At 41.0% G+C, this 12,561-nt stretch overlaps 1 protein-coding gene across 1 annotated transcript in view; it reads right to left on the minus strand.

Moving 5' to 3' along the window:
• MEI1 (meiotic double-stranded break formation protein 1) overlaps positions 1 to 12,561 on the minus strand; it is a 576,193-nt gene that overhangs the window by 161,468 nt on the left and 402,164 nt on the right. Inside the window, exons 23-24 of the mRNA XM_089687729.1 lie at positions 4,060 to 4,164; positions 313 to 423 (exon numbers count right to left, since the gene is read on the minus strand). Of these exons, the coding sequence (XP_089543855.1) occupies positions 313 to 423; positions 4,060 to 4,164 (216 nt within the window). The remainder of the gene's footprint in view (positions 1 to 312; positions 424 to 4,059; positions 4,165 to 12,561) is intronic.

The raw sequence follows: 12,561 nt of genomic DNA on the forward strand, positions 1-12,561 counted from the left end.
TTGTCTTGTCCCCTTAGCAGAAACCCCCCCCCCAAGCAAAATGTTTCTACCACTATGTTTGACAGTTGGGATGGTGTTCTTGGGGTCACAGGCAGCATTCCTCCTCCTCCAAACACGGCGAGTTGAGTTGATGCCAAAGAGCTGGATTTGGGTCTCATCTGGCCACAACACTTTCAACACTTTACAGTATATTAAAATGAACTAAGAGTATTTTGGAATTACATTTTTTCACAAGCATACACACAATCCCCCAAATGTTTATTTTTGGAAAGAGGTAAAAATCATCTGGAAAGATGTAACAGACAAACATACCCCTCATCTTGCAGCTTGTGTTGGACTGGTGAAGGCTGCAGTATAGAAATCTGAAGGCAGGCTGAAGAATGCTTATACTGCATGGACTGCATTTCCCAGATAAATTGCTCACTAGAAAGTGAATTTTAATAAGATATACTTATTTAATATGATATGCTAATTTAAAGTAAACCAACATATACTTTTGCCCCAAATGTGTATGCTATAATCTGATGGAAAAATATACTTAAGCAGTTCTTTACTAAATATCTAACTGCTATCTTATGCCTTTGGGCCTATTAACCACTTGCATCCCAGAGCATTTTTCTAAATCCCCTTGAGTCCCATAATGTTTTTCTTCATTTTACTGATGTCTCAGTTCTGCACATTATGCCTTTCAGGTTTTGTATTCTAGCCTAAAGTGCTATACATCACTTTTGGGAGAGATGTTGCTTTAATTTGGCAGCAAATTTAGATACATATATTTTTATTCCCTTGGTTTTTATTGCAAATGAATAGTTAAAAAAGTAAAGAAAAGTTAATTTTCCTGTAATTTTCCCCAATGCAATGTTTATATAATGTGCACATCCCTGTATATTTACTCCAAAATATAATCAACAAAGTCTGCTGATTTAAATGATATCACAATAGTGCAACTTTTATGTAACACAGTGGAAAGTGAAGCTCAAAGCGAATGCGTTTTACTTTAGGAGCGTTTTATTGCCCTTTCAACGCTATGCTATGATGCACACAGGGGAAAAAAACAGTTTTTCATCATTTGTTAGCATAACCTTAAGATAGCTGAGAGCACAAATTTGCACAATTGTGACTTTTTCACAAGTCTACAATTGCTAAAAATGTATGGCATTGTGTTTAGTTATGCAAGCATTTGATGCTTGGACAGTGAATGTAAATGTCACCCAGAACATCTAACATTTTTTTGACCTGTGGATTACAGTGAGTTACATATTTTTAGTACTGTGTGTGTGTGTATATATATATATATATATATATATATATATATATACATACAGTATATATATATATACACTATATTGCCAAATATATTGGGACACCCCCTCCAAATCATTGGATTCAGGTGTTCCAATCACCTCCTAGGCATGCTTCTAAAAACATTTGTGAAAGAATGGGTCGCTCACAGGAGCTCAGGGAATTCAAGCGTGGTATCGTAATAGGTTGCCAGCTGTGCAATAAGTCCATCCGTGAAATTTCTTTGCTACTAAATATTCCACAGTCAGCTGTTAGTGGTTTTATAACAAAGTGGAAGCAACTGGGAAAAACCGCAACTCAGCCGCGAAGTGGTAGGCCACGTAAAATGACAGAACAGGGTCAGCGTATGCTGAAGTGCACAGTGCGCAGAAGTTGTAGCAATCGTGCACACCGAGATGGACCCGGTCATCCATCTTGTTAAGGATCTTCCATTTTGTATCATCTCTCTCTCCCAAATCAGACTTCCTCTTCCAATTTCTCCCCTCCCTCAGGAATGTGGTCTGTGTTAAAAAGGCAACAAGCCCCAGTGGGAGAGCTCCAAGGCTATAAAATTCCAACCAAGCTGGGGCCTAGATGTCTGTTAACTTCTCAATCTGGAATATCATAAAGCCATAAACCAAGTCCTTCACTGAGCTCAAAGGCATTCCAGGTAGTCGTAAAAGCAGACTTACATTTAAAAACTCACTTTTCCATATAATTTTATATCTTCAAATATGATATAGTTACATAAACAGGGAGCACATATTCGGACGGCTCACTTTAAGACAAGTTGCCTGGTATATTACACCCCCTAGCTGACATATAGTGGAGAGCAGAAAATTATATCTCCTTAACCATCCAAGCAGGTATCTCATATTTCATATGTAGACGTTCAGCAGAAGATTCTGCATATTAATCTACTCGTGGATAGAATGTTCTATGTATCCAGGGTAAGTTATGAACCATATATAAGCTAAGAGGGATTTTTGGTCAGACCCGCCCAAATGAGGCAATTGGTTCTCTGCTTCAGGGAGACACCCTGCTGAGTTCTTAGATAAAGGCTGTGATGCTTGAAGGTAAGCTAAGCGGAGTTGAAGTGGAAGATTCTCCCTTGTAACATCTCTGGGAGATGGCCCTTTTGCTCTGAACTTGAAAACTGCTTACCCCAAGGCTTTTGGCAAGTGCCTTATCTATCTAAATTCCTTTCTGTTATCTCTTTGCTGTGTTATTGCTCTCTGTATATATATATATATATATATATATATATTGGCTACATCTTTTTCTGTAAATATTTTTATTGCACCCTTTTGACCTTTTAGTAATAAATCTTACTTTCTGAAAGTGTTGAACTGTTTTTAAAGCTCTTTAATGCAAACTAAGAATCCCTGCCTCTGAAAAGCGCTACTGTGTGTGTGTTTTCAACTTCAGTATATCTTTGCCTGCGGTGACAGTGGTATACCGACGCTTATGCAAACATCATAGTGTTATTGCTGATATTGCCGAGTTTCCTCTTTCTCTGTATAAAAAGGAGGTGGTGGCAGTGTGAAGGGTTAATTGCGTAATTAACCTGACCCAGTAACAATCGCTCTCAGGCTGCAGATACATCGATTGTGTTCCATTAGCTGGAAAATCTTTGTGCAGGGTGCAGCTGGGCGTGGCACTGTTACGCACGTGACAGCATAGTTTTAGATTGGCTAGTCCTTCGGTCACGAGTTTGGTGAGAAGGGTTAGGGTCTGATGCCACAATCGTCACAGACGTCGCCAACTGTCTGCAGAGTTAATAGCTAAAGACCTCCAAAGTTTGTGTGGCCTTCAGATTAGCACAACAACAGAGCTTCATGGAATGGGTTTCCAAGGCTGAACAACTGCATCCAAGCCTTACATCACTAAGTGCAATGCAAGGCATCTGATGCAGTGGTGTAAAGCATGCCACCACTGGACTCTAGAGCAGTGGAGATGTGTTCTCCAGAGTGACTAATCACGCTTCTCTGTCTGGCAATCTAATGGATGTGTCTGGGTTTGGCGGTTGCCAGGAGAATGGTACTTGCCTGACTGCATTGTGCCAAGTGTAAAGTTTGGTGGAGGGGGGATTATGGTGTGGGGTTGTTTTTCAAGGGTTGTGCGGCTTGGCCCTTTAGTTCCAGTGAAGAGAACTCTCAAGGCTTCAGCATACCAAGACATTTTGGACAATTTCATGCTCCCAACTTTGTGGGAATAGTTTGGGGATGGCCCCTTCCTGTTTCAACATGACTGCACACCAGTGCACAAAGCAAGGTCCATAAAGACATGGATGAGTGAGTTTGGGGTGAAGGAACTTGACTGGCCTACACAGAGTCCTGACATTGCCCCGATAGAACACCTTTGGGATGAATTAGAGCAGAGATTGCGAGCCATGCCTTCTCGTCTGACATCATTGCCTGACCTCAAGAATGCACTTCTGGAGGAATGGTCAAACATTTCCATAGACACACTCCTAAACCTTGTGGACAGCCTTCTCAGAAGAGTTGAAGCTGTTATAGCTGCAAAGGATGGGCCAACTCAATATTGAACCCTACGGACTAAGACTGGGATGCCATTAAAGTTCATGTGCATTTAAAGGCAAGTGTCCCAATACATTTGGCAATATAGTGTATATACATATCAGAGAAGATAAACTACAACAAGCAATTTTATATCTTTTCTAAAATCATTATGCATTATCACTTTACCATACACAATTATATACTTTAGCATTTTCTTATTTAGTGTAAAATCCACGTATACAGACGTTTGATTTACCATGGTAAAGGAGTTTAAAGTAAGTGCCATCCATTTCACTGTCACTTTGAATTTTCTGTTGTGCCAGGCAAAGAAGGCTGAGGATCAAAGGCAATTTCTTTTCCACTGGAAGAGAATCCACGTTTTAATGCTATATTGTTCATATCTCACTGTGTTGCAACAAATGTACATATTACCAAACATGTGCCCAATGGTAATCAGGAAAAATTGGTTTGGATTTGTACAAGAAGAACAATAGGCCTCCCTGAAGAGGTGAGTTTTCGGGGATTACTTAAAGGTGGCCAGAGTTAGATATAGCAAGACACATTAGGGTAAGGAGTTCCAGAGGATGTGAGAGGCTCTGGAGAAGTCCTGGAAGTGAGTATCAGAGGATCAGACTAAGGAGATACTTGAGAGATGGAAGTCTTGGAATAAGTGAAGAAAAGGTTGTGGTTGATATTTTGATATGAAGTTGGTGATGTAGCTTGTTGCAGAATTGTGAATAGCTTTGTATACTGTGGTTAGTACTTTGAATTTTACTCATTGAGTGAGCGTAAGGCAGTAGAGGGATTGGCAGAGGTGTCCCACCTCAAGTGGGTGGTATGGTGGATGAGTTTGTTAGCAGTCTTCATGATGGGGGAGATAACCTAGAAAAAGCCAATTAGAAGAGATTTGCAGTAGTCTCTTTGAGAGATAACTAGGGAATTAATTAAAACCTTTGTGTTGTTTTTTAAGAAGGGGCATATTTTGAAGTTGTTATGGAGGTTATTGTGACAAGATATGAACAGAAATTAGATGTGGGTCTGAAAAGAGAGGATTACACCTGGCACCCTAGCATGAGGGGAAGGAATGTTAGTTATCCCACAGATCTAGAGGGGGCATGGGGCGATAATATGAGCACAGATTTGGAAAGATTAAGTTTGAGAAAGTGGTGTGACATCCATAAACATATGTCAGTTAGTAAATTAGTGATTAGGAAGGAGACTAAAGGGGTGAGGCGAGGAGTAAAAGATAGATTTGGGTGTCGTCAGCATAGAAGTGGTACTAAAGCTGCTTGAACAGAGTGTGAATTGGGTCTGTACAGTATCTGCCCTTTTCTGTAAAATAATAAACTGTGATATTGATTTCTTGAAAAAAAAAACCTGCTTGGCTTCTCCCTCTGAAACTGCAGTCCACCAAAACCCACTTACATTCAGTCTGCATAAAGTCTGCACAATTTTTCTGGCTATTTTCTATGAATTAATACACTCTGATTTGTATTTATTAATTAAAACGTACTTGGTGTCTCCTTCTGAAACTGAAGCCTAGTAAAGCTATTAATGTAATGTGCATCAAGTCTGTATGATATTTTCTGGAGAAAAAATACACTCTATTTTGATTTCTTGCCTGGTCTTGAACTGGCCTGGTGTCTCCCTCTGAAATTGTGGCCTATTAAAGTCCCTTACCTTATCTGCATTGAATCTGTACATTATCTGCATTTTTCTGTGAAATAATACATTCTAATTTTTATTTATTGGTTAAAACCTGCTTGGCTTCTCCCTCTGAAACTGCAGCCTATTAAAATACTAAAGTCACTTCCATTAAGTCTGCATTGAGTCTGTACAATTTTTTTTCAGAGAAATAATACACTATTTTTTTATTTCTTGAATAAAACCGGCCTGATATCCCACTCTTAAATTGCAGTCTACTAAAGCTCGATACATAGTCTGCATCAAGTTTGCGCTGTTTATACTGTGAAATTATAAGCTCTAATTTTGATATCTTTATTAAAATCTGCCTGGTGTAGCTCACTCTGTCCTACTAAAGCTGCTTACATAGCATGCAAAAAGTCTGTACAAAACTTCTGTTTTTTTTCTATGAAATATTACACTCTAATTTTAATTAAATCCTTCCTGATGTCTCCCTCTGAAACTGTGTCCTACTAAAGCCACTTACAAATTATGCATCGAGTCTGTGCAATATTTCTATGTTTTGCTGTCACATAATACACTCTAATTTTGATTACTTGATTAAAACCTGCCTTGGTCTCCATCTGAAACTGTGGCCCACGGAAGTCACTTAGTACATAGTGTGCATCGAGTCAGTACAATATCTACAGTATCTACCACCCTAAATTTGATTTCATGATTTTAAACCTTCCTGGTGCAGCCTAATAAAATTACTTACATACTGCTCAGTGAGTCTGGCTGCTGTTTAAAATACAAAGACTATTTTTTATTTCACAAAAATCTTGCCTGTTCTTTCCTTTTTAACATTCGAGTACTAAAGATTTTTTTACATGATGTGTATTGACTGTATACATTTTCTGGCTTTTTTATGTGAAATAATACACTGAAATGTAATGCTTGGTAACTCCCGCTTAAACTTTTGCTTACATAGAGTCAACACAATTTTTCTGGCTATTGTCTCTGAAATAATATAGTATCAGGGGAATTCATAAAGGATGGCATATAAACCCTTTAGAATTATTTTGGGGCACAATACCGAACGTATCTGTCTGTATCTGCACTAAGGTGCAGAGTGTCCACACTGGAGATTAGAGTGTCAGCACTGGTCTAGGCAAGAAGAGCAGAAGTTCTCCCCCTCCCATCGCCTGCAACCTCCTGGTACAAGTCACAGGTCCCAGGAGACTGTGGGACCATTCTGAAAGCACAGTGCATATCACACGTGTAGAGTGGGCAGCCAGCTGTGAAACATTGGGAAGTCACAGCTGGCTTCCTACATCCAAGTTCGTGGTGACACACAAATTTATCTTTCTACCCCTCACCTCACCCCTTCAGTCTCCTCTTGCATTACTAACCTACTAAGCGACATATTGGCATGGATGTCACTCCACTTCCTCAAACTCAATCTTTCCAAAACTGAGCTCTTAGTATTCCCCCCAGACCGTGCCCCCTCCCCTGACTTCTACATCAAGATCAATAACACAATCATCAGTCCCTCCCCTCATGCCAGGGTACTAGGTGTAATCCTAGACTCCCATCTGTCCATTCACCCCCAAATCCAATCACTGTCCAAATCTTGTAGACTTCACCTCCACAAGATCTCCAAGATACCCCCGTTCCTAACCATGGAAACCACTAAGCAACTTATTCACTCCCTTGTTTTATCTCGCCTTGACTATTGCAACTCCCTCCTCATTGGCCTACCGAATCGCAGGCTATCCCCTCTTCAGTCTATCATGAACGCTGCTGCCAGACATATCCACCTTACTAACCGTTCTGTATCTGCCACCCCTGTCTGCCAATCCCTCCACTGGCTTCCCATTGCCCAACGGATAAAATTCAAAACATTAACAATAACGTATAAAGCCATTTAAAAACTCTGCCCCAAATTACATCAACGATCTTGTCTCTAAATATCACCCAAACCGTACTCTCCTCTCCTCGCAAGACCTCCTGCTCTCTAGCTCACTTGTCTCCTCCTCCCATGCTCGTCTCCAGGGCTTTTCCAGAGCTTCCCCCATCCTCTGGAACTCTCTACCCCAATTCATCAGACAATCGCCTACTCTGCTCACTTTTAGACGATCTCTGAAAACCTAATTCTTCAGGGAAGCCTATCCTGCCCTCAGCTAATGATGGAATCTTCTACTTTTCCTACCAGTCCATCCCCCACAGTTACTACCTTTTTGTACCACTAGCCGCTCCCTCCTAGAGTGTAAGCTCCAAGGAGCAGGGCCCTCCTTTCCCTCTTGTATTGAACTGTATTGTTGCTGTATTGTCTCCAGTTCTATTGTAAAGTGCTGAGCAAACTGTTGGCGCTATATAAGTCCTGTATTATATTAATAATAATAATAGTATGCACAGTCAATTATAATAAAATACATATGTACATGACAAAAAAAAACAATACTATAGGGAAAAAAGGACCTTGCTTATAAGCTGTTTACAATATGTCCCTCTCACAATATAGCAGTCTACATCAAAGTGCAGATTCTGATATAACAGAAACCATGATCATGCAACACTATGTAGTTCCCACAATATAACATACCGCAATATAAATTATGGTCAGAGTAATGTCATGGTGCTCACATAAACACAGTGCACTAATATAAACGATTTCCACTAATAATCCTTGGGAGTCCAGTGGCTGCCCCTTGCCCCTCCCCAAAAGTAATAATCCCTGGCGGTCTAGTAGGTGTCCACCATAGTAACAATCCCTGGTGGTCAATTGGAGAAAAAATATGGCAACATGGCAGCCATAAATGTATATTAGGGATTGCGCCACAAATAATAAGGTGCATCCAGATGGACCTGGTCCCGCAGCTGCTATTCAATATGGTATAAACACCATAAAAATACATAAATGTGTAACTAGAACAGTGCTGTCCGCACTAAAGCATAAACCTAACTCTCTTTTTGAAAACCACATATAAGTGTTAAAGTGCAATATGTAACATGTGCAAAATCAAACAAAATTGTCATACGGTTGAACTAGATGAACATGTGTCTTTTTTCAGTCAGACTAACTATGTAACTACACTGCTCAAAAAAATTAAAGGAACACTTTGAAAATACATTAGATCTCAATGGGGAAAAATATTGTCATGCTGGATATCTATACTGATATGGACTGGGTAATGTGTTAGGAACGTAAGGATGCCCCATTGTTTGATGGAAATGAAAATTATCAACCTACAGAGGACTGAATTCAAAGAAACCACGAAAATCAAAGTGAAAAAATTATGCAGCAGGCTATTTCATGTTGCTGAAATTTCTTTTACAAAGAATTTTATTATAGAATAGATAGGAGCAAAGAACAAAAACAAATGCATTTACCAACAGAAATAAAACACACAAGGTATTCGAGGAATATTCCAGAATATGTACTGGTGGAGAGACATAGAATTAAACTGTATACTTAAGTGCCATGTATATAAAAAAAAACAAAAAGGGAGAAAACAATGAGTAAACAATTAGAGAGCAATGACAATATAAACTCTAAGGAAAAATTGGCACTATATCAGCATACAGAAAGCGGAGAAGATATAAAATAGAGCCCCTCCAAATGTAGATAGGTATTCCACACGTAGGGCTCTCGAAGGAGTCCAGCATGAGGATTTAGTATTGCGGGTGCGGCACTCAAAGCAATAATCACAATCAGTACAAATAGTATAAAACAGGTTAGACAAAAGAAAAGAGAGGGACGAAGAGTAAGGAGACAAGGACAAAAACAAAAGCAAAAAGAGCTTCAGGGCGATCGCAACATAAAAAAAAAGAAAGAAATATAAACTAATACGTAAATTTTATATCGACAGAAGGGACTGGTCGAATCTCGATGGTTGGGCTATATCAAGCCAGGGACGCCATGTCTGCAGGAACTTTGTGTGGGTATCCAACAGTATAGCTGTCAGTTTTTCGTTAACCATTATGAAGTTCATCCTATTTTTGACAGCCTCGAAGCTGAGGAGGAGAGTCTTCCAAGCCCTCGCAATTATCAGCTTGGTGTCCATAAATAGGTGTGAAGCCAGCTGCCGTTCGGGACGTAGTAGGCCCACTAATGGTTTAAATAAAATCGCTTCATACGGGTTGCGCTTAATGTGTGTGTGAAACATAGCACGGAGGAGGGCATAAACTCTGATCCACAATCTACAGGCCTTGGGGCAAGTCCACCAGATGTGAACCATAGTACCCATCTGTTGACAGCCCCGAAAACAAGTCGGAGAATATGCAGGGATAAAACGAGCCAGACGAGCAGGCATGTAATACCATCGATAAAGAACCTTATAGGCATTTTCTAAATGATAACATTCCTAGAACATTTAGATAACGCTTGGGTCATGGTCCGCCAATCCTGTTGATCCAAAGTGCCCCCAAGTTCCGACTGCCAACGCTGATGATAGGAACGGACCGGAGGAGTTCTATAAGAAATAATGGAAGAGTAGACCAGAGAGATTAGGCGCGGAGCATGGGGTCTGTGTCTACATTGACTTTCAAAGGGGGACAACCTTTAGGGTCCCGAGTGCATCCGTATTAGTGTATTAATAAAGTGGCGGAGTTGAAGATAGCCAAAATGTTCCCGCAATGGGATATCATGAGAGGAGTGCAGAGTTTCAAAGGTGAGTATTCGAGTGGGAGATAGCATCGAATGTACATCATGGAAGCCATTTGCTTGCCACCAGGCAAACTGTCCAGGATTATCATGACCTGGGGGGAATAATGGGTTATGTAACAAACATAGTAACGGTAAGTGGGCAGAGATGAGGCCAGCGGAATATTTAATAGAATCCCAAAGACGAAGCGTTAGCGTCAGCATCGGACTAAGGGATGAAGGTCGATGAGTAAAAGGAAGCCACGGCAAAGAAGAGAGTGGTATCAGGTGGGAGTCCATCAAGTCTACAGTAGCCCACAAGGGGAAATGGTGAGATGCATGGAGATGGGCTAAGGGGCAGTATTGGCCGCCACATAGTAAGACCGAAGATTTGGGACAGATAACCCACCCTCGGTCTTACGAGCAAATAAAATATGTTTACTAATTCTTGGTCGAGAAGAACTCCAAATGAAGGACAGAAGTTTTCGCTGATGAATACGCAATATATGCGAAGGAACAGGGACAGGTAAAACTCTAAACACATACAATAATTTGGGAAGATAGGTCATACAGATCGCATTGATTCTACCGAACCATGAAAGCGGGTAGTGAAACCAGGACAGCAGCTCGGTCACTTCATTAAAGACGGCGGGGAAATTAGCCCGATAAAGTCCTTCGTAAGTCGGGGTGAGCCTAATTCCTAAATACGGCAGAGCCGAGAGCCATTGAAAAGGGAACAAATGTTTCAAAGTAGCCAAATGTGATGGTGAGAGAGTAATTGACATAGCCTTAGATTTGGCAGGGTTGACATGGAGACCTGAGAGAACTGCAAAGGAATCCAAAACCGCAAGCAAATTTGGCAAAGTAACCCCGGGTTCGTGACTGACAACAATATATCCTCAGCGAACAGAGATAACTTATGCTGGGAGCCAGCTACATCTATTCCCTTAATATCAGGATCCATACGAATGGCTTCTGCCAAAGGTTCCAAGGTCAAGATAAATAGTATGGGAGAAAGTGGGCACCCTTGCCTAGTTCCCCTGCCAATCAGGAATGTTGAGGACTCAAATCCATAATATTTGAGTTTTGCTATATATATGTATATAGCGAAGAGATCCAGCGTAAGAACGAAGGACCAAAGCCAAATCAGTGAAGGACCAACATGAGATAAGGCCAGGACAAAGTGTCAAAGGCCTTGTTGATATCTAGAGATAGGAGCATCATATCAATTTTGCGAGTATGAGCCAAATGTTGTAACTGTAAAATGCGTCTGATGGCATCTCAGGCTTGTCTGTGGGGGACAAAACCCATTTGGTCTTTTTTTATCAGACGAGAAAGGAAAGAATTCAAACGAGTGGCTAAGATCTTAGTGAGGATTTTCACATCAATGTTAATAAGAGAAATAGGCCTATAATTTGCCCAAGAGGAATGATCTCGATCCGGTTTGGGGATCATAACCACATTAGCGGTCAAAGAGTCAGGGGAACAGTTCGAACCTCCCTTCACCATGTTGAACATAGCGACAAGGTGAGGGGCAAGCACATCGGCCAATTTCTTGTAGTATAAAGCCGTGTATCCATCTGGACCTGGGCGTTTGCCCATCTTCAGATCTGCAATGCATTGCAGAACTTCTGATAATTGGATATCACGGTTCATCAGATCCTTATGAGCCTGAGTCAAAGTAGGCAAGGACAAATGGGATAAAAAGTCAGAAATAGACTGAGGGTCAGCCCGTGTAGGATCCGTATAAAGTCTGGCAAGTCGATGCCGGCTTACTGAGGAGAGATCGACAAACCACCAAAATGGGGTCATGATCAGACCATGGAACCGTGAGGATAGAGACGAACTAAAGGGAAATGTTTGCGTAGTACAAAAGCATGGTCAATTCTGGAATGAGAATGGTGAGGGTGAGAGTAGTAAGTATAGTCCTTCCCCCGGGGGTGGAGTTCCCGCCACAGATTTACCAGGTCATGGGTACTTAACGTACGTGTAAAGGATTTAGCTGACGCGGAAGAATCAGAATTCTCTGCAGGGTATTTATCTAGTGAGGGATTTAATACTAAGTTGGAATCTCCTGCCATCAAAAGGGTACCCCATTGATGGATAGCCAGGAGGGAGCAGATATGTGAGAGAAAGGGTCCGGGGTTGGCATTGGGAGCGTAGTAGGAGATTATTGTGACATCTATACCCTGAATCGTGCCCTGTAATAAAAGATATCTGCCACTGGGGTCAGCAATACGCTTCACACAGACAAACAGAGTTTTGCTGTGAAAAGCAACTAGAACTCCCCTTTGTTTAGTAGGGCCAGTAGCCTGAAATACCTGAGGGTAGCGTGCATCAAAATATTTTGGGGCGGAGGTAGTTGAGAATTGAGTTTCCTGCAGACAAGCAATGTCGACATGGCTAGCCCGGAGAAACTTAAATATCTTAACCCGTTTTTGCAGAGTTCATTCCCTGAACATTCAGAGATAACCAGTTCAACGACATAGC

Source organism: Staurois parvus, unplaced genomic scaffold (genome assembly GCF_062004578.1).
Source record: "Staurois parvus isolate SC_StPar_1 unplaced genomic scaffold, SC_StPar_1.0 ptg000436l, whole genome shotgun sequence".
In the NCBI taxonomy this organism is placed as follows: Eukaryota; Metazoa; Chordata; class Amphibia; order Anura; family Ranidae; genus Staurois; species Staurois parvus.